At 41.6% G+C, this 27952-nt stretch overlaps 2 protein-coding genes across 9 annotated transcripts in view; one reads left to right on the top strand and one right to left on the bottom strand.

Moving 5' to 3' along the window:
- DEPDC5 (DEP domain containing 5, GATOR1 subcomplex subunit) overlaps positions 1–1729 on the bottom strand; it is a 169392-nt gene extending 167663 nt beyond the window's left edge. For all 7 annotated transcript variants that reach the window (XR_012244323.1, XM_073629252.1, XM_073629251.1 and 4 more), the window contains exons 1-2: positions 1581–1729; positions 1394–1484 (exon numbers count right to left, since the gene is read on the bottom strand). Coding sequence is in view for 6 of the 7 variants with exons in the window: in XM_073629252.1 (XP_073485353.1) it covers positions 1394–1451 (58 nt within the window). In the remaining variant the exon portion in view is untranslated. The remainder of the gene's footprint in view (positions 1–1393; positions 1485–1580) is intronic.
- Positions 1701–27952, top strand: part of PRR14L (proline rich 14 like) — a 50184-nt gene continuing 23932 nt past the window's right edge. The window contains exons 1-4 of one of the 2 annotated variants that reach the window (XM_073629249.1): positions 1701–1797; positions 5583–5984; positions 9907–9991; positions 11264–15230. In XM_073629249.1, the coding sequence (XP_073485350.1) occupies positions 5628–5984; positions 9907–9991; positions 11264–15230 (4409 nt within the window). In that variant the 5' untranslated portion in view covers positions 1701–1797; positions 5583–5627. Of the gene's footprint in view, positions 1798–1822; positions 1965–5582; positions 5985–9906; positions 9992–11263; positions 15231–27952 lie in introns of those variants that run through there. The other variant, XM_073629248.1, reaches the window with a different exon arrangement.

The following is a 27952-nucleotide window of genomic DNA, read 5'->3' on the forward strand; positions in this document are numbered from 1 at the left end:
CAGAGTCAGCTGTCAATCAGTCAGCTGGATGGATCCTGACAATATTGTCAGAATCCTTTTAAAGTCTGGAGCAGTTCTGTAAGGTCAGCCAACAGTGGGCTTTAGCAAAAGTAAGTACACTCCTGTGACTCTTGTACCCCATCTCCTCTAAATCTGAGAATAACATAACCGCTGATCACCCAGTTCTAAGCCTTCTCAGAGTGGAGAATAGTGATTGTCAGTCACTGCTCTCTGCTCTGCCCCTCCAGACTGAACAGGGTAGGGCACAGCTGGCGCCTGGCTGAGAGCTAGAGTTAGCAGTCAATCAGGCAGCTGGGTGGATCCTGACAATATGGTCAGAATCCTTCCAAAGCCTGGAGCAGCTCTGTGACATCAGCTGACAGTGGGCTTTAGAAAAAGTAAGGGCACTCGTGTACCCCATCAACACTAAACCTGAGAACTGAATGATCACATAACCACTGATCACCCAGTACTCAGCCTTCTTGGAGCGGAGAGTGGTGACTGTCAGTTACAGCTCTCCCACTCCAGACTGGAGAGTGACGGGAGCAGCCAGGTGCTGAGATCCAGAGTCAGCTGCCAATCAGTCAGCTGGGTGGATCCCGACCATATGATCAGAATCCTGTCAAAGTCTGAAACAGTTCTGTGACTTCAACCAACAGCAGGCTTTAGCAAAACTAGGTGCACTCCTGTGACTCGTGTACCCCAGCAACTCTAAACCTGAGAATTGAGCAATCACATAACCGCTGATCACCCAATTCTCAGCCATCTTGGAGCGGAGAGCAGTGACCGTCAGTCACTGCTCTCCACTCTGCCCCTCCAGACTGAACAGGGAAGGGTGCAGCTGAGAGCTAGAGTTAGCAATCAATCAGGCAGCTGGATGGAGCCTGACAATATGGTCAGAATCCTTCCAAAGCCCGGAGCAGCTCTGTGACATCAGCTGACAGCAGGTGTTAGCAAAAGTAAGTGCACTCCTGTGACTCTTTTACCCCAGCAACTCTAAACCTGAGAATTGAGAGATCACATAACCGCCGATCACCCAGTTCTCAGCCTTCTTGGAGTGGAGAGCGGTGACTGTAAGTCACCGCTCTCCACTCTGCCCTTCCAGACTGAACAGGGGAGGACGCAGCTGAGATTTAGAGTTAGCAGTCAATCAGGCAGCTGGATGGATCCCGACAATATGGTCCGAATCCTTCCAAAGCCTGGAGCAGCTCATGACGTCAGCTGACAGCGGGCTTTACCAAAAGCAAGTATCACCAAACAAAGCTTTGGCCATACTTGTCTTTATGGCTTTCACAGACCTTGCCCTCCATTGTGATTCTGATGTGAGTGATCTATGATATTGCAGTGTGTACAGGAAGAATGAGTGCAGAGAAGGTGTCACGTGTGATCTCACCACTGCCCCCAAAGCCCTTCTTGTGGATAACCAGCTTGTACACTTTGTTGGTTCTCATGGTGGCTCCAACCTGGTCCTGAGCGGCTCCGACCTGCAGAGACAGGGAGAAATGACAGCTGTCAGTGGACATACTGGGGTCAGAAGGGGAACACGGACAGGAAGGGGCCATTAGGGCCTAACCATTCACCTGCCAGCCTCACGGTGACCCGGGGGGTGTCAGGCACGGGAATATAACAGCGGAAGCCCCGGGTAGCACTTTGAAGAGCTCACGTGACGTGCCGCCGGAGGTGACGTCGGCGAGGGTAGCAGGAAGTGAGGTGAGTGCCCGGTCGGGAGGAGACAGTGACGGAGTCATGGAGCTTCGGATCTAGTGAGAGGCGCGGGATGGGAGGAGTGAGAGTCGGGTATGGAGAACTCACACACCGGGGGGGAGGAGAGTCACAGCTCCGGACTGTCTGCACGGGACAACTTTTCTTTGGGGAAACTTGGCTGCTCATAGTGCGCTATAGACACGGAGAGAAAGGCACGACTCGTCACTTCTAGTCTACTTCTATACTCTGACATGCTAGGAGTGAGTATAGAGGGACTGAAATGCTGATAGCACCTCTGGCTGTCCTTATATGCACTATGAGCAGCTAAGAGTAAAGGAATATAATGGGAGACTATCTATAGGCACAGCACCATCATCACTTCTACACTCTGTACATTCACTACTAGAAGCCAATAGGAAGAGGGCATAGTGCATTGTCTGTGTCTAAATATCCACTAACATAAATAGAAGTGTGTATAGGTACACCCCGAGCACCGACACCACTTCTACTTTACTTCTACATATCCTCTATGATCAGCTAAGAGTGTACAAGAAATGTGGTGACGGTGCTCCGGCTGTGCCTATCTACACACACTATTCTATTTTATGTACACCCTCTTAGTGGATGTACACACACTCATCACTTCTGTTTCATAAATACACTCTTAGCTGCTAGTAGTGAATATTAGAGTGTAGTGCTTTTGGCAGTGCCTATATACACCATTCTATTTTATGTACGCCCTCTTAGTGGCTGTACAGGCACCATCACCACTGTTTTACATCTACATTCTTAGCTGCTATAAGTGAATATTAGAGTGTATAGAAGTAAAGGATGAGTGATGGCACTGCAGATATAGAAAAAATGATACATAGGCATACTCAAAGAGAATATGATTAGCTGATCATAGTGTCTATAAGGACAGCCAGAGCTCCATGACCACTTCTGTTTTACTTCTACACACTCTATATTCACTACTTGTAAAAGAGAAGTGGTCATGGAGCTCTGGGTGTCCTCATAGACACTATGATCAGCTAATCATATTCTCTTTGAGTATGTCTATGTATAATTCTTTAAAGGCACAGCATCATGACCACTTCTGTTTTACATCTACGCTCTATAATATTCACTACTAACAGCTAAGAGTGTAGGAGGAAAACAGAAGTGGTTATGGTGCCTATATATATCCACCAGGAGTGTTCAAGTAAAATAGAACTGGGTGTGTATATAGGCACAGCTAGAGCACGCTGTACATATCTTCTGTGGCCAACTAAGAGTATAGAAGTGGGACAGAAGTAGTGATGATGCTGTGCCTCTTTGTATATCCACTAGTACCAGCTAGGTGTATATAAATATAACCAAAATGCTTATGGTGATTGGCTGTGCCTATTAGGGTAGCCACATCATCCTTTTAATCCAGGACACACATTAATTACACATGTTCTGAGGCTGATTTATTGCAGATAAGGCTATCTGCATTAAATCAGCCTCAGAATCTGTGTAATTCATATGTGTCCTGGATTAAAGGGATGATGTGGCAACCCTAGTTCCTATATATCCACTATGACCAACTAAAATTATACAAGTATTATTATACAGGATTTATATAGCGCCAACAGTTTGCACTGCACTTTACAACAGTAGAATTGTATATACAGCCACAGCACTACACTCAGCTGTTTTTAGAGTGCGATATTTAACACAGCAGGTAAGTGGGACACAGCCATGGCACCATTGCAACTTCTCTTTGCTTGTATACTCCTAGCTGGTAACAGTGGATACATAGGAACAGCCATGGCGCAATTCCCTTTCTTCTTCTTCCTTTTTTTTTTTTTTCTACTTATATACACTTGGCTGGTCATAGTTGATATATGGGGACAGCAATGACACCCTTCCCAGTTCTATTTGTACTTGTATACTGTTAGCTGGTTATAGTGGATTTTAGAGATGGGCTCAGGCGTGTTCGAAATCCCACATGCCTGATCCCACCAGGAAGCCGACACTGCAGGTCCGCAGCTGCACAGATCGGGAAATGTCTCGCTGCCTGCGATTAGCGCTGTGCAGTGTCGCCTTCCTGGTGGGATCAGGTATGTGGGATTTTGAACATGCCAGAGCCCATCTCTAGTGGATATATAGGGACAGCCATGGCACCATTCCCTTTTTGTTTGTACTTATATACTCTTAGCTGGTCATAGTTGATATATGAAGACAGCAATGGCACCTTTCCCAGTTATTTTTTATTTTTTGTACTTCCTTAGCTGGTCATAGTAGATATATAGGGACAGCCATGGCACCATTACTATTTTTTGAGAAGGACAGCCACCGCATCATCTGCGCTTCTGTTTTACTTAGACACTGCTAGCGCGTCTTAGTAGATACATACTCCAGGCCATGGCACCATCTCTCATGCACTTTTAGTTGCTTACATTGTGTGTGTATGTGTAAACAGTATATCTATAGCTCACACTGGGTTAACAGTGCACTGCCACAGTGCCGTTGCCACATCTGTTTTACTTGTACATTCTTAGCTTCGCAAAAGAGCAGGCTTTTCTGGTGTCCAACAAGAATTGACAACATTTCAATGGCTTTAACTTGTATCAAGTTGAATAACTTGCTTTAAAGTGACTTTGGTGCTTGCTGTTTAAAAAAAAAAAAGTTCCCACTTTCCTGGAATCTGCTTTCTTTCAAAGCAAAACCAGTGACAGAATCTTATACATCTGACACAGTTCAGGTATATTAGGTATATCACTCCCCCGCCCCTAGGTCACTATAGGGCACGGGGGGTTATCTATCTGACACACCCGGAAGTGTCCGTTATTGAAGTTCCTGCTACCAGTTTTGGCTCTGCAGGAGTGCCAAGATTCCAGGAATGGGCGGCAGGGCAGATGAATGCAAATCGTTCTCTTCTGTATGGCCCATTCTCTGTTTATTTATTTGATTTATTTCAGGTACTTGTATAGCGCTATCAATTTACTCAGCGCTTTACATATACATTGTGCATTCACATCAGTCCCTGCCCTTAGGCCCCTTTCACACTGGGGCGGTGGGGGTGTCGGCGGTACAACAGCGCTATTTTTAGCGCTGCTGTACCGTCATTCTTGCAGCGGTATTCGGCCGCTAGCGGTGCGGTTTTAACCCCCGCTGGCGGCCGAAAAAGGGTTAAAATCCCTTCGTACAGCGTGGCTATAGCCGCGGTATAGCCGCGCTGTCCCATTGATTTCAATGGGTAGGAGCGGTGAATACACCGCTCCTTCACCGCTCCAAAAAAGCGGTTTGCAGGACTTTTTTCACCGCCCTGCCTGCGCACCGCTTCAGTGTGAAAGCCCTCGGGCTTTCACACTGAACAAACAGCGGAGGCTGTTTAGGGGCGGTTTGCAGGCGGTATTTTTAGCGCAATACCGCCTGCAAACCGCCCCAGTGTGAAAGGGGTCTTAAGGAGCTTACAACCTAAGGTTCCTAACAAACATTCATACATATACTAGGGCCAATTTAGACAGGATCCGATTTACCTACTAGTATGTCTTTAGAGTGTGGGAGGAAACCGGAGTACCCGGAGGAAACCCACACAGGCAGAACATGCAAACTCCAGGCAGATAATGTCGTGGTCGGGATTCGAACCAGCGACTCTTTTTGCTAACCACGACACCACTGTGCTACCCATTCTATATTTACTTTGAAGAGGTTTCTTTAACCTGTTTTTGTGGACCACTAACATTGCCTTCACACCTAGAAAATAAGACCTGTTAGTTCCTGAAAGCAAGTTTTTGAAAGGTCACTTAAAGTTACTGTTAATTTTTCATGTGTTTTAAAATCGGATTTATTTAGATCTTGAAATAAGATAGTGACTTTGCATATGTTAATTTTTATTTTTTTCTTCACAGGGACCTGCAGGCAGGTCAGCACACTATTCCCCTTCACATGTCATAATGCTGGGACTTGATGTTCAGGAGCAGAGCCAGCTACATTCACTGGAGTCCTCCTTGAGCAATACTTTGAACCACAAGTGGCCTATATTACATGTGCACTTCATAGATGAGCCAATATCAAACTGGGGTATCAAGGAGCAGGGAGATCTAACGATTGAAAATCAGAAGCACCCCCTGCCACAAACAGATATTGTCAACATTGAATTCATTCAGGTGCCAGAGCCAACCTCTTGTGCGGGGAGCCAGGACTGTAGAGGACACTCTAGTTTAAACTCAGCTGTAATGTTGGGTACTGTGGAGAGGGTTGCCCCGATGGATATTTCAAGCACCACTCCGAAGATGGATCTGCAAGAATTGGTAAATAGGCTTTGTTGCACATACACCATTCCTTGATGTAGATTGTATATTTTTTTTCCATTTTTATCAAGGGTTTACCTACAGTTAGGGAAAAAAGTATTTGATCCCCTGCTAATTTTGTACGTTTGCCCACTGACAAAGAAATGATTAGTCATTTGACGTCCCACCGAGTTCGTGTGCAGAAGCGAACACATACATGAGTAGCGCCCGCATATGAAAATGGTGTTCAAACCACACATGTGAGGTATTGCCGCGATCGGTAGAGTGAGAGCAATAATTAGAGCCCTAGACCTCCTCTGTAACTCAAAAAATGCAACCTGTAGAATTTTTTTTTTTTTTTTTTTTAAAACAAGGTTGGTCTTTATTGAGAAGACATCATATAACAATCCATATACACGCATTAAGCGCATATAAACAACAGGAATGTACATAGTATAATTCCAGAATTAAAGTAACAGAAGGAGAAATCAATCAAGTGAGATGTAGTAATAGAAAAGAGAGTAGCTAATATAATACGTTAGTACTACACATAACTATCCATAAGTTCATGTTCTATAACATTAGGTTACAATATTATCTCTCATCCGGGGGGGGGGGGGATTTTTATTTTTTAAATGTCGCCTATGGAGATTTTTAAGGGTAAAAGTTTGTCACCATTCCACGAGCGGGCGCAATTTTGAAGCGTGACATGTTGGGTATCAATTTACTCAGCGTAACATTATCTTTCACAATATAAGAAAAATTGGGCTAACTTTACTGCTTTATTTTTTAATTAAAAAAAGTGTATTTTTTCCCAAAAAAGTGCGCTTGTAAGACCGCTGCGCAAATACGGTGTGACAAAGTATTGCAACGACCGTCATTTTATTCTCTAGGGTGTATAATGTATAATGTTTAGGGGTTCTAAGTAATTTTCTAGCAAAAAAAAACTGTTTTTACCTTGTAAGCAACAAATCTCAGAGCTCGGTCCTTAAGTGGTTAATCGTAGGTTTATTTTAACAGTGAGAGACAGAATAACTACAAGTAACTATTTGTGAATTTCATGCCTTAGTACTTGGTGACAAAACCCTTGTTGGCAATCAGAGGTCAGACATTTCTTGTAGTTGGCCACCAGGTTTGCACACATCTCAGGAGGGATTTTGTCCCACTCCTCCTTTCAGATCCTCTTGAAGTCATTAGGTTTCGAGGCTGAAGTTTGGTAACTCGAACCTTCAGCTCCCTCCACATATTTTCTATGGGATTAAGGTCTGGGGACTGGCTAGGCCACTCCAGGACCCTAATGTGTTTCTTCTTGAACCACTCCTTTGTTGCCTTGGCAGTGTGTTTTGGGTCATTGTCATGCTGAAATACCCATCTACAACCCATTTTCAATGCCCTGGCTAAGGGAAGTAGGTTCCCACCCAAGATTTGACGGTACATGGACCCATCCATCGTCCCTTTTGATGCAGTGAAGTTTTGTCCTGTCCCCTTAGCAGAAACCCCCCCCCCAAAGCATAAAGTTTGCACCTCCATGTTTGACCATGGAGATGGTGTTCTTGGGGTCATAGGCAGCATTCCTCCAAATATGGTGACAGGCCTGTACATGTGCTTTCTTAGGCGGGGGGGGGGGACGGGACCTTGCAGCCACTGCAGGAGTTCTTCACGGCATAGTGTTACCAATTGTTTTCTTGGTGACTATGGTGCCAGCTGCCTTGGGATCATTGACAAGATTCCCCCGTGTAGTTCTGGTCTGGTTCCTCACTGTTCTCATAATCATTGAAATGCCACAATGTGAGATCCTGCATGGAGCCCCAGACCGAGGGAGATTGACAGTTATTTTGTGTTTCTTCCATTTGCGAATAATCGCACCAACTGTTCTCACCCTCTTCAAGCTGCTTGGCAATTGGTCTTGTAGCCCATTCCAGCCTTGTGTAGATCTACAATCTTGTCCCTGACATCCTTGGACAGCTCTTTTTGGTCTTGGCCATGGTGGAGAGATTGGAATCTGATTGCTTCTGTGGATAGGTGTCTTTTATACAGGTAACGAGCTGAGATTAGGAGCACTCCCTTTTAAGGCTCCTTTCACACAGGCTTGTCTGTTTGACTGACTCAGCTTGCCCAGTGGGGGGGGGGTCGATCTGCTGAGCAGGCGGATGACAGGTCTCTCTCTGCTCACTGTGCAGCAACAGACCTGTCAGAGTCCCGCTCTCCTCTATGGGGAGATCAGATGAAAATGGACCGCCTGTCCGTTTTTCATCCCATGTGACCCACCAGATGGATGGAAAATAGGACCTCCATCCGTCTGAATTTGGCAGGGAGGATAAGATAGCAGCGGGTGTCAGCGAACATGTCACCGCTGACATCCGCCACTCCATAGGGCTGAATGGAGGGTCCAATCGGGTCCGCCTGAAAAACAGACAGGTGTACCTGATCCGAAAGCTTGTGTGAACGGACCCTAGGAGAGTGCTCCTAATCTCAGCTCGTTACCTGTATAGAAGGCACCTGGGAGCCAGAAATCTTGGATTTTTTTCAGAATAACAAAAGATTGCCAGTGTGGAGTTTTGTAAATGCATAGTGAACTAGAATTCGTTATGTTGTTATACTGAGCTATGGACTGCATCTTGGATCTGCTCCCCTGTTCGATCTGACAAAGAAAGTGGCTGTGGTGTGTTTCCACACATTGTGCCTCCAGTCTTGCCGAGTTCCATGAGGTTGTTTTGGTGACATCTGCGTAGATCCCGGACTTCCATGTCCATTAGAGGGAGCCACCGATTCGATTATCTAAGCCTATTTGACCCAATGTCGCTGACATCTGGGTCCACCTTATCCAGTAAGAGTACCTCACCTATTTCATCTATTGAATTCACCATTGTTGAAGTCCCATAAGGTCGTTTTCACGATTAGAAGATTGACACTTCATTGTCACGCTTTTCCTTTGGACTTTGCTGACTTTATTCCTTCCATTTTGGACTTTTTACTTTGTGATTGACTGTCACATTTGGTTTTTGGTTTTATTTATTCCTTTTTTCCTTGTACTGCACCACAGAGCATATAGTATGTTAGCGCTACATTTTTTTGCAGCAGCCAGAAATCTTGCTGATGGGGGATCAAATACTTATTTCACTTTTAAAAATAAACCTACCATTAAAATATAGCCTGATGGGCAAACATTCAAAATCAGCAGGGGATCAAATAATTTTTTCTCTCGCTGTATTGTACTTTCCACAGTTTACTATAGTAATCCCATAGCAGTGGGCTTCTGAATACTTGTCATCTAGGCATGTATCAGATATTCATATTCGGCTACCACACAGTGCTTTATTTTTATAGATACTAGATTGTGATAAAAAGAGAAAATGTAAAGGAATTTGTAGACTGTCTTATGTTGAGGCTTATCTTCGGTCTTGCACAATTGCACAGACCCTCTTCCTGTACTGAAGTTGCATACTCTGATTTCATTGCAAACTGTGAACTTCTCAGTGCGTGTAAAAAAAAAAAAAAAAAAAAAAAAAATAATGTAGCAAGGCATAATAGAACCTGTCGCATTTTCTGGCTTGTGGACTTCCAGCATCATTGAGCTCTTTCCTCCCTAGCTGAACTCCCTCTAGGCCTCGTCTTTCCTATTGGACTTCAGTTTAATCAATCATAGAGGCTTGGCATTACGTATGGACATTACTTATGGTGGTCTGTTTTCAGGAAGCTTTGCGCAGCCCCTTCCACCAACAGTGATCTGCCTGCATTGCACAAAGGCCCAGTATTGTCATCAAAAATAAGTATATGTAATCAGGTTTGTTTTTTTTTTTTTTTTTGTTTTTTTTTTTTTTATTAGCATGTTTTTTATGAAGGGGCGACTATGGACCAAGGGAGGCAAAATATAAGCAAAGTAAATGTAAGCTTTAACGCATGATGTTTGCAATGTTGATAATAATGACTTTGTGAATTTCAGGCTAAAACATCTGCTATGCAGGACAAAGGGGACTTCCTTGAAATCGGCATACATCCTGAGGTTTCTGCTGAGCAACAAGTAAAAGGTAGTGCCTTGTTTTCTACAGTGTTACCATCAAGGATCCATGTTTCTTAAATTTAAATCTATTATCATATTAATATTTGTTTCAAGGGAGTACTGGCTAGTTAACCGCTTCAGGACCGCCCCATAGCAGATTTACTGCACATCGGACACTTTTGACACTAATTTTGGGACCATTGACAATTATACAGCGATCATTGTGCTATAAATATACACTGACTACTGTGTAAATGTCACTGGCAATGAAGGGGTTATCACTAGGGGGCGATCGAGGGGTTAAATGTGTTACCTAGGGAGTGATTCTAACTGGGGGGGGGGGGTTGGGACTGACTAGGGAAGGAGACTGATCGGTTTTCCTATATACTGGGAACACACGATCGGTCTCCTCTCCCATGACAGGACGTGGATCCAAGTTCCTGCTCTGTGACGAGCAATCGTGGGTGCCCGGCGGGCGCATCAGCTCCCAAGTGACGCAGCGGGCGCGCGTCCTCTACAACGCCGGGAAGCTAAAGACGTCATATGACGCCCACCCGGAGGGACAGTGTGTTCCTGCGGCCGTCATATTAAAATGGCCAGGACAGGAAGTGGTTAAAGGGGAAAAAAAAACAGTAACTTCCTTTTGCACATGATTGGATGATTGACGTTTTTAATACATCTTCTCTGTGCTATGAGAGACTTGTACTCTTTTAGTAATTCATTTTATGCAGCAAAGTATGAGGTGGGATTCAGGAAAGTTCAACCTTGGATAACTGAAGAGGAGTACTGAAGGCCGAAGATATGTGTATATAGCAGGCCCTAGAACAAATATTTATTGACTCTAGTGTTGCTTAATGCTGTTCCACAGAGCCAATTTTAATACAAGTAAATGCAGATTGTGAGGGAAAAGTTTAGGGTGTCTAGAAAAATTACCAGCTGTCCACCCTTGATTTATTACATTATGGCATAGTCACAGGCTTCAGATCCATTAGCCTCTATAACTAGTGCAGCCTCTGTGGAGAGACCAACAATGAAAAGATGCATAGGCATTTATGATTGTGCATACAAGGCTGTTTTCAATGAAAAGTAAATCCCCACATACGATGGGGCTGAGTGACAAGCTGATAGTTTTAATAATAGATACAATAAAATAATTTCAGTAAAATGCACGTAGATTTGTTTTGGTTTACTAAAGCCATTTTGTTGTCAGAATTTTGCAAAGAGGCAAATATGGCATTTTGTCACTGCATGATCCACTCCATGATGAAAAGCTTGTTTTTTTTTTTTTTTCTGTTTTTAGATAACCAAACTCAACCAGATAAAGCTGCGGGTATGAAAGACATAAGCACTGAGATTGAGTTACATTCCGAGCAGAATACAAAACTGGATAATCTACAGTCAGAGAGAAATAAGCCTCCAGATGTAAAAGAATCTGATTCTTCAGGGAAGCCTTGCTGTTTAATGGGAACGGAGCTCCATAACTCATTTGAGCAACCTCCTGATGGACATGAAGAATGTACTGGGGTAAAGTCCTCAGAACACAAATGCCTATCCAGTGGTTTAAGAGATGGAGCTTCCTGTACGTGCCTTGAAGATCAAAAAGTGCCACTTTATTCTTGTACATCTCATAATATTACTAAAAGAAACCTGGATGCGTGTGATATCCAAAAAGGCCCTGTGTTGTGTGAAAAAGCATTTGTTTGCAAAGAATCAGAGTGCTCTGAGTTGGGGGAAATCAACAGTGCATCTCTACTTTCTGCAAGCTCAGAAGAAGGTATGACTGAAAATGGACCTAAACAAAATTGTTTAGAGCATGCTGTGCGGGATGTGGCACAGTCAAAGGACATTTGTGTCCAGCAATCACAAGATATGACTTTTGGTACAGAAGGCCAGCATAGAAAGGAATGTCTTTGTATACCTCTTTCAACTATACATTTGATGAGGAAAGTGGAAACTGGTTTGGAAAATGTTCTTTCACTAAATATCAGAGATGATACTTTGCTCTCAGAATCTGGAAAATGTGTTCCTTTGTCAGGGAGAGTGACCACACAACCAAATCTTCAAACTTCCATTGATGGGTTGAGTGCCAAATCATCTAATACACAAGAATCTTCTTTTTTACTCAACACAAGGGAATACTTCCATCTGCAAAGTGTTTCTGCAGATTGTCATGAAGATCTCAGCTGTGCCAATAACCTAGGGTACAAATTAGGCGAATCTTCACATTCTAGTTCCATTAATTTGGTTCCAGCAAAAAGTACATGTGGGGAATCTTTTTGTAAACACACTACAATTAACTTATTAGCAGATGACAATGAAACATCTGCTGGTCAAGATTCTGATGCAACAATAAAACGGGAAATAAAAGAACAAGTCTTTCAGGTGGTGGAAACGTTTTCAGATGAAAGGGTCTTTATTACACAGAGTGGCCCTTCGTTACATGATGGTATAATGACACAAGAGATGCATTGTACCATCTCACAGGATACTCCTGTTCCACATGTTTTAGATGAAGCCCAATTGCCTGTCATCTGCTGCACTACTCGAATACCAGAACATCACAGCATTGTACCTAATCTTCCATGTGACATCAATATTGTAACAAACCCTGATTCTGAGATGAGCACAAAAAATGAGAAAAGTGCCGGGCATCAGGCCGAAAAGAACATATCTGAGGTTTCAGACTCTGAGACTCCTAATCAATTTGCTAAACTTGACAACACTGTGGTTTCCAGTCACAGACAGTCATCCAAATCTTTAGCAATTAACAAAACCACCTTAAGCTTGGATCATATACAAGGCATTCATGGTCAAGCACCACCTTCAGAATGTCAGTCAACAGCTGATAAGACTTGTCATTTAGCAACCACACTGCAGAATGCCCTCATACCTTATGTGGATATTTGGAGCTTTTTAGCAAAGGTCAGGGAGCCTGACTTATTTTCTTTGAATAGTACTAACCATATGATTCTCAAAAAGGCAAAATCCCAGGCACTTCAGTTAAGAAACCATTTAAGTTGTGACAAAGAAAGTGGTTTACTGTATGTTAAGGAATGTAGTGTTCCTGATAGATTGCCTGGTTGGAAAGCTAGGAAAAAGTCATTAGTGCATCCTTCTGGTCAGCTAGATTCTGTAAAAGCACTCCTTCTGAAATGCCCAGATGATAAATATAAGATCCCCAAAAGCCTGCTACGTGGTCATTTTGCCTGTAACCATAGGGTGGAAAAATCTGATGGAATGCTCGGTGTGGATCCCCCCATCAGCAAGAGAAAATTGATTTCCTCCTCTGGTACAGAATCTGTAACTACAAACACTCTCTTGGCTTCTTCTTCAGTAGGTAAAATCAAAAGTGCAGAGAAATCAAAATGCTATACACCGTTGAATGATTCTTGTCTGCAAAAAATTGAAGTTCTGGCACATCCTCCATTATCTAGTATTGTGCAGAGTACAATCTTGCCAGCAAATAAATTGGCCTCTTTGACTAACTCTAAAATAGAGCACACTCAGAGAATTAAACATGTTGTGCCTATAAAACCAATGGTAACTAGATCTAGGAACAAGATTAATTACAAAGGGTCTTCTGAATGCTTGCATACAGTAAAACCTACTCAGCCCTCTTTCTGCTCACCCAAACATCCAATAATGAAGATGCAATCCATCCTCGCTGGTGAGCATAGATCTTCATTTAAATTATTTAAAGGTCAATCTGGGAAAGGATCTCCACCTAAAATGGCAGTTGAAACACTTAAACGGAAAAGTATATGTATTGAGACTAAAAAAACTCTATCAACTAATATTGGTAAGCAACCACTGCCATTACAAGATAATCAGCAGTTACCAAAAGACTGCCTTAGACGGCCTACATGTCAAATGGAAATGAAAGTTGTTAGAGCAGACAAAAGTTTTGAAAATTGTACTTTGAAACTTGAAACTCAAAGCCTTACATGCACAATACAAGGAGCAAAAAGACCAAAGATTAGGCATGAAAATTTTGGTCAGCCTTCCAGTTCAGACTTTCAGGGTTCTATGTATACCGGTTCCCATAAAACTCTTAATCTTCATCCTCGTTCACTAGGGCCTTGCAAAATTCAGAAAGTCCCAGATCTCCCCAGAAATAAGTATAAGACCGGTGACATATCTCTAAGAAGGCAGCCAAGCAGAAAGTGTAAGAGCAGTTTCATGCAGGCATACAATGTTCCAGATTGCAACATGCAGATCTGCAAAATTTCTAACGCTTCCCCTACACATACCTGCCATATTCCTAACTATAGACTTCCACCATCAAAACATGCAGTTCCAAAATTGACTTCTAATACACTTTATGCAGACATGAATAAGCGGAATGTCGTTTCTTTAAACAAGTGCACTGCAGAGCAAGCATTGCTACACCAACTTTCAGCTATTGCTAGTAGACTGACTGTACCATGCAAGAGTTCCTCCAAGTCAATGCCTTTATCAAATACTGCAAAACTTGTTCCCTTTAGAGGTCAGCTGCAAGCTAGAAAATTGCTAAATGTTTTTTCCTGTGTAAATATGAAAATAAGCTCCCAGACAGTAGGAAATGTGGGCTTTTCCTCAAGTCGTGACCATCTTCTTTCGCAGTGTATGGATCTTTGCCCCACTCATCTTACTAAGGCTTACCCTGAAGTTCTTGCTAGCAGTTTTTCTTTGGATGACACCACATTCCCTGTATCTTTTCATATGAAAATAGATCCAGGCTATTTATCAGACTTTATTAATCTCAATCCCCCTGATTGTATGTTTCAAAGCATACTACCCATAACTCAATCAGCACAGCGTTCTGAGTGGACTTTATCCTTCTTCCTTTCCCCACATTTCCCTGCTACCAGTGACAACATGCAGCTTTTCACTCGCTGGAACCCACATTTCAAATGTTTGGGCAATTCTAAATTTGACTCCAGTTGCAGAGGTAAATCTGAAAGGAAGTCTGGATGCTCAATGCTTGGCCTTCATACAGTACTTGCACTTTCATCTCCTGGCTGTTACAGATTGTGGACTAGGAAAAGAAATCTAGGGAGTAGAATCCCCACCGTCCAAAAATTTTCTGTGACCCAGTTTGCACATGGGCTAAAGGGATTACCACCACAGTTTTCCTGGAAAAGCGAATTCTCATCTTCTCTGGCTTTTTCACTTGGCCGTGTGATGTCTACATGGAGCCGCCATGGATTATCAGCTTTCTCCTCTGATTTTGCCACACCACCCCCCCAGTGCAGTTCATGGCAGCCAAGCCAGAGCCTCGGCATCAGGTAACTAGCACAGTATTTTACACAAATTTTGAATATCTCAAGTGTTCAATGTTTTTTGTTTCATTTTGTGAAACAAGTGATTACTAAAGTAGTGTTAAGTATGACTGTGTGTTTTTCAACAAGTTTGATTGTACAGTGCACAAAGTGAGCTATCATGCAGAAGATGATGGCTCCCAAATAATATTGACAGTTGGTAACCGTATATCTGGTGTCCAAAAAGGAAATTAAAGCCCATCTCTGGGCAACAAAAAAAATTATGGCTGTGCCCACACTGCAAGGGTTAATTGCTTGTTTAGGGGAGCAAAAAGATTTACTTAAGTGATACTGCACTGCTCCCCGTACCTAGACCTTTCCCCCTCTTCTCCCCATGCTCTAGCAATTTAGGACAAAAGTGACAGTCCACCACCAGAGCATTGGGGAGCACTGCCTGATGAGGAAGTGGAACATCAGATAATTAAAGTTTTCTCGTCTGCCCTAGACATCACAAGGAATTAACCCTTGTAGTGTGGGTACAACTCCACTGCAAGGAATTCTTTTACATTTTCCCGAAAGTGGGTTAAGTATAGCGTAACAAAAATGCTGCTCAGATATTTGGCCGTGGCAAGCCAATATAGTATTAATATATGGCCATGTATTGAAAAGGTGCAAAAAAAAAAGTGATATTGGGGATGAAATGGTAGGCTGAGAGGATCTGGGGGTGGGGGCCACGGTGTCTTCAGGCTATGCAAATTTAGAAAAGGTGGCCAGGTTTGGAACAAACTGGGTGAGTGTATGTATGCGCGTCCTATAACATGTGTGTTCAATTTTAAGGCAATGGCGCCCCTGTAAATGAGCTGTGTGCTAACGCAGGTGTCCACAGTTGCTAACGCAGGTGTCCACAGTTGCTAACGCAGGTGTCCACAGTTGCTAACGCAGGTGTCCACAGTTGCTAACGCAGGTGTCCACAGTTGCTAACGCAGGTGTCCACAGTTGCTAACGCAGGTGTCCAATATAGACAATAAGTACCTTATTGTATGCTGCATGCTTTTGTACTTGGTGTGCAGGAAGGATAGAATGCAGATTTCCCTGGGCTCCCTGAAAACAATGTAAGAATGAATCTCTGCCTTGATGATTACGTTAGAATTGGCTCACCGGACATGTAGGCCTGATATTAAAATGCTTTATTAGAAAACAAATATTGATTGCTTATTATAGCTGCTTGCAGTTTAATAGAGGTGTTAGATGATTTAATACAAACGAATTTAAATCTTTAGTAATAGAATGGAACATCTGCCCGTATAAGCACTGCATTTTGTTGTCTGTGCTGTTGTTGCTTTCTCCTCCACTGAAGGACACAGGAATTGATTAACTTTTGGGTTACAATGCCACTTAGAGGAAGATTTGACACTGGCAAACACAAAATATTGTAGGCCAGCCCGCAATAACCAATCCTACCAGAATACCTCCGTTTTTTGCTAGTGTCCTACAAAGTATGGAGTCTTTTCTTAATTTCTGAGATGCTGATCACATTCCCTCTGTTCTCAGCTGCATAAGAACTGGGGTGTTTTCCTGCTTTAGTGTGGTCAGTTTTTAGGAAGAAAGCAGAGACTGGCAGGAGCACCAAGGATTTCACACAAAGGAAGCAATACAAAGGTGAACAGGATGCTTTTTTTTTTTTTTTTTTTTTTTTTTTTTTTTTTCCCATATATGTACATGGTACAGCAGGCACATATTAGGAATACTTTGGTAATAAACGCTTTAAGCAAGCTTTTACTTCAGTCATGCATTTCTTTTTGGGCCAGTTTTTTTGCTGACTTTAAACACAGAGGCCATAAGTGCAATCCTGCACCTTCCTCTATGGATTCTATATCTGATCTGTCCAGTCCTTGCCAGACTAACCTGCGCTGAGTTGGTCTGCCATCACTCCCAAAAATACTGTCTGAGCAACAGAGGCATCTCTAAATCATTTATTCTCGCAGTGCTAAAATCTCAGAAAGTCTACTTCTCACAAGGTTTATCACCATACATGGAAAGCTCACTTCACTTAATGGCAGGTGTGAGGCTTTCTCCCCAGGAAAAAATCCATAGGACAAATTTTTCTTTCTTACCATTGCTGGGTCTGGCCCTCCACACCATTAAAGTTTCTTGCCATCTTGTTCTATCTGGAATATTCCCCTTTCCACTCCTACCATATGGCTAGATTCTAGCAATAACCTCTGGGAGACTGTCCTTACTAATAGTACTCCTAAAAGTGATCAAGCTTCTTGTTTCAGCATTATATAGTTCCTCAAGCAAACCATATCCAAGCTTATGGTCTTAAGGACAGAGTTCCACCTATTCCTGTCAATACACACTTTACTAGATTTGTGAGTTTTTGGGAGTCCTCTTGGGCATTGAGGCATTCAGTTTTGAAACTTGCAAGGTTGCCACCTGATCATTTGGTTCGCACATGTTCCAAATTCTATTAGGAGAATGTTCAGGTCTCATCTGATACCAGTTTTGGGCATGAGGTCTTTCAGGCTGTTTTGAGCTTCAGGCAGAGTCTCCAGTCCTGTGGATTTTTTAAATTTTTTTTGCTTTGTTTTAGTGGATCTATTAGTGTTTGCAATGTTTACCCCTCAGTTGGACATACTGACAGTAGTTGTAAAGGCTGAAGGTTTTTTTTTTTTACCTTCATGCATATACATGAAGGTTTGCAGCATATGCATGAAAGAATCTTTGCAATAATGCAAATATTTATTTTCTTATTAACGGACACCTTAAGCTCGGTCCACTACTTGTTAGTCAAAAAATCCAGCAACCCAGGTAGACTCTCAGCAGAGCACACTATCCAGTTCCCTGGCGTCCACCTCCAAAGTCTGTGAAGGCTAGTGACTCAGAGAGAGGGGGCAAGTACTCTAATTTCCCTCAAGGATTCGGATGAGGAAGAGTATGTCATTAGGACATCCAGATACAAGTTATCATTAGAGGAAGTAGATGATCTGCTTAAAGCAACCTATACTACCCTTGAAATCCAGGAGCAGGAAGTACAGCTCTCAATACATGACAGAATGTACTAAGGTCTGGACGAATCCAAATGCAGGGTATTCCCAGTCCATAAAGTTATTTCAGAAGTGGTTAAAAAGTAATGGAAACTTCCAGATAGGGGTCCTTTCTTCCTTAAAACCCCTAGGAGAAGATTTCCTTTCAAGGAGGACTAGGCCCAGATTTGGAATAAAAGGTTTAGGGTGGATGCGGCTTTTGCACAGATTTCTTGGTGCACAGATCTGGCGTTTTGAGGTTATGGGCATTTTGAAAGATGCCATGGACAAGAGGGTTCTCTTCTCAAGCATGTGATTCCAACTTGTCCAGCCTCAAGCCCGCTATGGCATCCACAGTGGTTGCCAGGAATCTAGAATGCTGGTTGGAGCAGCTATAAGGTCATGTGGAATCTAGCACATCTAGGAAAGATTTTCTAGAGTCCTTCCCAGTGCTTTTAAAAGCAGTAAAGTATATGGCTGATGCTTCTGCAGAATCAATTAAAATGTCTGCAAGATCCTCAGCGTTGGTCAACTCAGCCATGCACGTCATCTGGCTCAAAACGTGGTCAGGTGATGCTGCATCCAAGATACCGTTTTCTGGCGACTTCTTTCGGCCCACGTCTGGAAACTGTGCTGGACAGAACAGCCAATGGGAAGAAAGCATTCCCCTCTAGGAAGAAACAGCCTTTTAAAAAATATTTTCGTGCTTTTCCACATAGCCAAAGCTAGTGGAGCAGGACCAGAAGAGCAGGTGGTCCTCCCAGAGGGGCAGGGGAAGAGGTGGGGTGCTTTTCAGAGCCCTGGATCAATCCGCCAAAAAATGACAGCCTCCTTCGGGTGGGGGGAAGGCTATCTTCTTTCCTCCCACAATGGGGAAAAAACAACCTCGAACCCTTTAGCCAAAAACATCGCTCAGGGTTACAGTCTAGAGTTCTCCAAAACTCCTCAGATTTTTCATCACCAATCTTCCAAGGGACAAGGAAAAGGCTTCCACAATGACCTTTTAGAGGCTCTGATGCAGCAGGGAGTCATAGTTCAGGTTCCCAGGGAACAGGAGGGCCAGGGGTTTTACTCACACGCTTTTCTGGTAAGGCTTATTCTAAACCTAAAGATTCTGAACAAATCCATCTGATCCCCAGGGTGTTTCATGGTGGCTTGGGACCTGAGGGACGCTTATCTACATGTCCCAATAGCCAAGTCGTCTTCAGAAATTTCTCCAGCTTGCAGTCAACCTGGGGAAGTCTGTGTGGCATCTTCAATTCAGAGCTTCACTCTTCAGGCTGTCATCTTCCCCCAGGGTATTGACCAAAGTGATGGCGGAAGCATTGGAACTGCTGAGACTGAGGGGAATCTCTATTGTGCCCTATCTGGACGACCTGTTGCGCTTCGCAGACTTCAGGAGTCAGGTGTTACCAAACCTACAGGAGACCTAGGGCAGCTCCTAAATCTGGAAAAATCCAACTTGATTCTGGAGCAGCAGGTGTGTTTCTTGGGGGTATACTATAAACGCTATACTTCAGAAGATTTCTCTCCCACAGGAAAAGGTAGAGAAGGTCCAGTCTTCCGTAGGCCAGATTCAGACCAACCTCTCAGTGACAGTTCGAGTAGCTATGGCAGTGCTAGGGCTGCTTACTGCATCCATACCAGCCGTTCAGTGGGCCAGACTGCATTCTCATCCTCTCCAGATGGACATTTTACAGAAGTGGTCATACCAAGAATTATTGAAAAAGCCAATCAAGATTGCCTCGAGCGTGAGAAGGGCCCTTTGGTGGCAAAACCCGACTAAGCTGACAGAGGGCCTCTTTTGGTCTTTTCCCTGAACAAAAGTTTGACCACAGATGCAAGCTCGTGGGGCTGAGGAGCCTACTTAGGCCATACGGCGCAGGGGTCTTTGTCCAGGGTAGAGGCCAGGAAGTCCTCAAACTGGTGGGAGTTGAAGGCCATTTTTCTATGTCTCCTGTCCTTTCAGCAAGCAGTCAAAGGGCAACATGTACAGGTCCTATCGGACTACACGACGGCAGTGGCCTATGTATCAAAGCAAGGGGGAACAAGGAGCAGAGGTCTCTTGGAATTGGCCGTGCAGAAGGCAATGTGGCTTCTCTGACTGCGATCCACCTGAAGTGTTCTGGCAGATCTCCTAAGCAGAAGGAAGATAGTGGAGGCAGAGTGGAGCCTAAACCAGGATATCTTCTAGATGATTACGGAGGTCCGGGGTCATCTGGAGATTTGACCTATTCGAGTCAGCAGAATGCGAAAACTCAATAGCCACAGACTTGATCTTTTGGCTAAAAAGGCTGTGGTTCGCAACGCCACAAAGTCCCTCTGGAAGCTACCATGCAGGAAGAACTTTTTTAGCGCAGGGAGCCCTGAACCATCCAGGGACAAATCGTCTAAAGTGAATGGCCTGGTTTCTGAGCAGGACCTCTTAAGGGCCAAAGGTCTGTCAGAAAAGCTTATTGCCACCCTTCTTTCTAGTAGGAAGAAAGTGACGAGAGCAATCTACATGAAGGGGTGAAAGAAATAAAATTTCCTGGTGCTCTTCCAAGGGTCTTCAGGTTAAAAATACAATTTCAGTTTTGGAGTTTTTCTCCATGAAGGACTAGAGAAGGAGTTGGCAGCCAAACCCTAAAGACTCAAGTGGCAGCTTTCAGTGTTGTGGGGTGTTTTTTTTTTTTTTTTTTTTTTTTTTTTTTGTGTGTTGTTTTGTTTTTTTTTTTTTTTGTTTTTTTAACTTTATCGCAAGGTTTGATTATTAGGTTTTTCAGAGCCTTGCTACGAAACAGGGCTGTGATCCTTAAGGTTTGTCCCAAATGGGATTCAGCTCTTGTGTTGCAGGGGTTCACAAAAGCTCTGTTTAAACCCTTAGAAGAAGGGTCTTTGAAAAATTTTTGTTCTAAAGACAATTTTTCTCGTTGCGATCACTTCGACCCGAAGAATAAATGATATTCAGGCCTTGCCTTGTCAGTCGCAAAAACTTTTTTTTATTTAGTTATTTTCTTGGACCGAATTAGTCTCAGAACTGATCCAGCCTTTCTTCCAAAAATGTCTTCATCTTTTCACCATACTCAGGAAATAGTACTACCCACTTTTTTCTTCAGCCCAGCTCATCCAGGGGAGAATGCTTTTCCTTGTCAAAAGAAGTTTATTGAGTATACAATGTTATAAAGATACATAAAGTAAGTTTACAAGGATCTATAAAGTAAGCTCATTGTTTTACAGTAGGGTTTATATAGGTAAATATCATGAAATTTCAAATATTAAACATTGGGTTCACGTAAACCTAAATTAAAGATATATATCATTTCCTTAGTTACTTTTGTAGGTATTTAAATGATTTATACCTACTATACATATTGTTTACAAGTAGAGTGTATATAGGTCAAATAAATTCTGATAATGAGCTTTAATCGTAAGGTGGAGAAAAGGAAAGAGAGAAGAAAAAGGGTTGAAAGGTAGAGGTATGGTCCACAAGGTTGTCCCGCTCGTCAGTTTATTATTCTTTTTAGTTCTCTTTGAAGCCTTAGAATGGGTGTCTCTGTAAGTCATTTAATCTGTTACCATGACAACAGGACAGAGTCATTGAAGTTTGACAGGAACTGTTGTTTTATCCAAGGATGCCAAAGTTTTTCAAATTTTGGAATTTGATTTTGATCGATGGCTACCATCTTAGCATGGGACATTGTATTATTCATTCTGTGAATTGTTTCTGCTAGTACCAATGTAGGAGATTTCCATGCCTTGGCCACTGTTTGTTTTGCAGCCGTTATTAGTTGGATCATAAGTTTGAATTGAGAGAGTGTTAACCATTCCGGTTTTAGATTAAGTAAAGTTAAATATGGATCTGGTTGTATTATTTTTTTAAATATTTTAGATGCAATCACGAAGACTTCCTTCCAGAAGGTTTGGATTACTGGGCACGTCCACCATATGTGTAAATATGTGCCTATTTCTGGGCATCCTCGAAAACAAAGAGCTGAGGTATTAGGTGAATATTTTGCCACTCTAGCGGGTACAAGGTACCAGCGAGTTAGGACTTTATAATTTGTCTCCAGTGCTAAGATGTTGGGTGAAGATGACTTAGATGTGAGCCATATGTTAGACCAGTCCGTGTCTTCTAAAGTTCGTCCCAGGTCCTCCTCTGAACGTAAGAGGGTCTATTAAGATTTGCTACTCCATATAATTGATTATAAAGTGATGAAATTGTACCTTTAGCAAATGGATCTTTTGTACAGATTGATTCAAAAATGGATAATTGGGATAATGGTGTATCCCCCTTTAGGAATGGTGTATAGAAATTTTTGATTTGGAGATATCTAAATATCTCAGAGTTTGGTAGATCATATTTTTCTCTAAGCGATGGGAATGAAAGGAATGATTTAGATGCTATGAAGTCATTTAGTGTCTGAATGCCTGATGTTGTCCAAGCTTTAAAAGAATTTGGGTAGATCCATGCCGGATAAAAGGCCGGATTTCTGATGAAAGAAAGGAGAGGATTGTGTGGAGATTGTAACTGATATTTGGTTTTTAGTTTATCCCAGAGAGATAAGAAGTGTTTAGTTATGGGATTATAAATTTTAAAGCGGTCTTTAGGATCAAGCCATAATAAATTTGATATTAATAGAGGGTTATTTTCTGAAGCCTCTATAAATACCCATAATGGGATTTCCTGTTTTGCATGGTATTTGGACAGACTGGCCAAGTGTGCTGCTCTGTAGTAGTTAGTAAAATTAGGGTATCCCAGGCCTCCTTTATTTTTGGGAAGATGTAGTGTGTGTGTATAGGTATACGTGGTTTAGAAGAGCCCCATATAAACGAAGTTGCTCTTTTTTGTACTATTCTCAAAAAATAGGAAGGAATTGGAATAGGGAGGACTCTGAATAGATAAAGCAATTTGGGTAGAATAGTCATTTTGATTGCATTAATCTCCCCTATCCAGGATAAAGGAAGTTGCGACCATTGTTTTATTAGATTTGTGATCTGTCTTAATACAGGAGGATAATTGGTTGAGAATAAGTCAGAATGAGATGCTGTTAAATGAATTCCAAGATATGGGATTGATTTTTCTGCCCATGTGAATGGGAGTGCAGCCCTAGCCGGGATCAATTCCATGTTTGTGAGTGAAATATTAAGCACTAGGCATTTCTTAGGATTAATCATAAGGCCGGATAGGGCTGCAAATTCATCAAGAGCTGGTATTAAGTTAGGACCAGAGACCTGTGGTGATGATAGAAAAAGTAATATATCGTCTGCAAATATACATAATTTGTGTGTAATACCTCCTACTTCAATGCCAGTTATAGTTTGGTTTGTTCTGATGTATTGGGCCATGGGTTCGAGTATAAGGGCAAATAATAAGGGAGATAATGGGCAACCCTGTCGGGTACCTCTTTCGATATTAAAGGCTTCAGATTTGTATCCAGCATATTTTATATAGGCCTTGGGTTTATTATATAATGCTTTGATCCATGTTAAAAAGTGGGGTCCAAAACCCCATTTTTGTAATGAATATTGCATATATTGCCAGGATACTGTGTCAAATGCCCTCTTAATATCGAGAGATAGAAAACATAAAGGGATTTTCCGTTTTTTAGCAATATGTGCCAATAACACTGCCCTGCGTATATTATCGCCTGCCTGTCTATTTGGCATGAAGCCTACTTGATCTCTATGTATTTTCCTATAATGCTATTGAGGCGTTTTGCTATTATTTTTGCTAATAATTTAATATCGAGGTTTAACAGAGAGGCCAATAATTCACACAGGAAGTATCATCAGAAAGGGGTTTTGGGATCATACAAACAATTGCCATTAGTGTTTCTTGCCGAAAAGAATGTCCATCTAGAAGTTTGTTAAAAGTTTCAGTGAGAATGGGAGAGAGTATTTCTGAGAATGTTTTATAGTATAAAGCCGAGTAGCCGTCTGGGCCTGGTCTTTTGTTAAGTTTTAGGTCTTTTATGGCATTAGCAACTTCATCTATAGTTATAGGCTCATCCAAACTGTTTTTTTGATTCTGAGATAACTCAGGTAAGGTTATTTTTGAGAAGGATTCAGCCTCTGTAGGATTAAATTCATTGTTTGTCTTGTATAAAGTTGCGAGATGTGAGTGAAATTTATGGACTATTTTAACTGGATTACAAGTGTAAACATTTTTTGATAATTTCAAACGTATTGGTTTGAAAGATTTGTTAGTTGAATTTAATGCCCGAGCCAAATATGTACCTGGTTTGTTTGTATTCATGTAGAAATTGTGTTTGGAGCATTTGAGGGCTTTATCAACTGACTCAGTGAGAAATAGATCGTATTCCAATCTAGATTTTTCCAGATGAGATTTTGTACTCTGAGATGGATTATCTTGAAATGATATGTAGGCTGCATTAAAATTTGAGTTCTAGTTTTTTTGCTAGATTTTTGCGTTCCCGTTTAAATAGTGCCATTTGTCTTTGTATTGTACCACGCAAGACAGGCTTATGAGCTTCCCACAGTGTTATTGGGGAGATGTCTGTTGTATTAATTGATATGTATTCCTTTAAAGCTTGTTCAATGGCCATCTGATGTAGTGGGTGTTTGAGCATTATGTCCGGTAAGTACCACGTTGGGTCATGCGCTTTTGGTATGGCTGAGGCTATAGTAGTGTATACTGCATTATGGTCAGACCACGGAATCGGAATTATATCTGATGCAATAATTTCTGGTATCATTCCTATTGTTAGAAAAATATGATCTATTCTGGTGAAGGTTTGATGAGGGTGCGAGAAATAAGTGAATTTCTTTTTCATTGGGTTACTTTCTCTCCATGAATCTACCAGATTGTATTTGGAAAGAAGTTGAGAAAAAGGTAATCTAGAGGTTATTTTGGATGGTGTAAAAGGTGATTTATCTAGAAATGGGAGGAGGACCTGGTTCGAATCCCCACACATTATCACTGTTCCTATTTTGTGTGTATTAATCACTTGTAATATATGTGAGAGGAATGGTGTAGGTTGTTTGTTAGGAGCGTAGTAGGAAATCACCGTGATTGCTGTATCCATTATATAACCCATGAGTATCAGGTATCTACCTTCTGGGTCTTTAATTTCTGATGATAAGGTGAATGGTGTGGATCGGTGAAATGCAATTAGAGTTCCCCTTTGCTTGGTACAGGCAGAAGCCGTGTAAATTTGTTGATAAAAAGGAGAAATATATTTTGGAGTAGAATCTTTGGTGAAGTGTGTTTCTTGGAGGCATACTATGTGAGCCTTCTTGTTATGGAAAGTACGGAAGGCTTTGGTCCTTTTTTGAGGGACATTTATTCCCTGAACATTCAGGGAAAGTATATTCAGTGGTGCCATGGCAATAGATCAAATAGTTTTGACTTACTTTTAGTTATGCAGAGCTGACTGCGCAGATCAACCTGTGTGGACTGAAGAGATGAATAGATATAAAAGAAACCAGTGAATTCTGGAGTAAAAAGTAAACAAAAAACATATGAGATTAGATGATACATTGTATAAATTATTTTTTGCAAGTAATCACAATTTACCCGTGAAAGAGAATAAATATCTCTCTCAGGGGAATAAGTGCCTTCATCACACTCCCACATAATATGGTTGGGAGAATGAGGAGGGCTAATGGGGGTACACGGATCTTCCGCTTACAGGAGAGAAGTGCTATGTCAAAAGACATCAAAATGATGTTTCATTAATTGGAGTGCAGAATATAGTTTTTGTTGAAATTATTTATTCCAGGGTGGTTGTATATGGTTAGTCTTGCCCTAGGCTAAATAATTCAGTTAGAAAGGTACTGTTAATAACTTTGGTATTGATGAAGATAGTTTGAATTATTTTGGGATTTTAACCCTTTTAGAGTAAACAATTACATATTTTATTCATATGTAACTGTTTAGATATGTTAACTCATAAAATTGAGGTTGTATTGCTTCAGATTAGAATAAACAAAAACATAATTCTAGGAACTAGTTAGGTAATAATATATTTGTTTTAAGAAAAGAAAGAAAAAGCTTCCATTACTTCTGGGTTATTGAACATATTTGTCCTAAAAAGTAATAAATCTATTGTTATTACCTGATAATATATAACTGAACAAGAATTTCCTTATTTCACTTATATATTCTAAGGCTATATGAATCAGAAGTAATAAGAAATATAACTGGAATGTAACATGATCCCACACAGTGTGTGACTATCAAAATGCAGTTACATTCAGTTATAAATATAGGTTTTTTATAGAGAACCATCTCTTAGTATAATAAATGAAGAGATATCAGGAATTAGGATGTCAGTCCATTGAATCTTCTTGGTCCATGGATGATGTGGCATAACGGCCTCTTTTGTGAGAATGATGATTCCCATTTTGTTCTGAAATTTTCTGGATGCTGCCTGAAGGTGAAGATGATGCCATTCTTCTGCTTGTGGGTTCTGTCAGATTTAATTTTAAAAGGGTTTGTTGTAGTTCATCTGCTGATCTGCTTCTGTAAATTGTACCTTGGTAGTTAAATCTGACTGAAAAGGGGAAGCCCCATTGATACATAATGTTGTGGCGTTGCAGTTCCATTAGTTGGGGTTTCATGGATCGTCTTTTAGTAATAGTAAGTTGGGATAGGTCAGCAAAAATTTGATAATTGTGTCCTTGAAAATTAAGTTCCTTTTTTTTTCTCTTGCAGCAATTAGTATTTGTTCTTTCGTTCTGTAATAATGAAATTTTGTGATTATATCACGTGGGGGTCCATCTTTCTTTTTGGCTGTGAGGGCTCTGTGTACTCTGTCCAGTTCTAAACGTTCAATAGGGATATCTGGCTTTAGTTCTTGTAATAGAGCAGTAATAGTAGATTGCAGGTCTGTCACAGTTTCAGGTATTCCCCTTATGCGCAAGTTTGAACGTCTGGCTCTATTTTCGTAATCTTCGAGCTTAGTTTGAAGTATTAAATTCTCTTCTTTTAATTGTTCCAATTCTGTTATATTTTCTTGGGTTGTAATTTCAATTTCATCCATTTTTATTTCTAAGGCTGCGGTGCGGTTTCCCAGCTCTCTTATTTCTTTGGTTAGGCTTTTTGTTATTTGGTCTGAGGTTTGTTTTAAAGCCTTATGAAGCATCTTTTCAAATTGTAATAATATTACTGGGGATACTGAGGAGGCTTGTGGAGAAGTTTGTGAGAGGATTTGTTCTGTATCTGACTCAAATGGAGAGTCTTGCTGTGACATTTTCTGCCTGTGAGAGCGCCCTGATGCTGTATCTTGTAAGGTGACTGGAGCTGCTTCAGCTGCAGTGAGTGCCTGTGAGCTCTTTGTGAGGTGATTTTTATTTCTGCCACGGTTTCCTCCCAGTACCATATTTTCTGCCCAAACTTTCACAGTTTGTCCCTGGGGCAAAAAGGTTCAAATGGATACCTTTTGAGCCTGCAGGCTCCGCTTCGTCCTTCTCTTCTCTCCTCAGCGGTGTGGAGCTCTAACAATGCATGTTTGCTCCGCTAGGCTCCGCCTCCTGCCCCCCGGGGAGAATGCTTTTCATACACTAAATGTAAGAAGATGCCTGGTACAGTACCGAGCATTAACCAAGGACTTCAGGAAATCAAAGGCATTTTTTCATAATCCTCGCAGGATCCCGTGAAGAGGAAAAGGCCTCCCAAAAGTAAACTGGGAAGGTAGCTTAACCCTTTCATGACTAAGCCTATTTTTGAAATTTGGTTTTTACATGTTAAAATCCGTATTTTTTGCTAGAAAATTACTT

This window comes from Aquarana catesbeiana, linkage group LG01, assembly GCF_042186555.1.
Source record: "Aquarana catesbeiana isolate 2022-GZ linkage group LG01, ASM4218655v1, whole genome shotgun sequence".
Taxonomy (NCBI): Eukaryota; Metazoa; Chordata; class Amphibia; order Anura; family Ranidae; genus Aquarana; species Aquarana catesbeiana.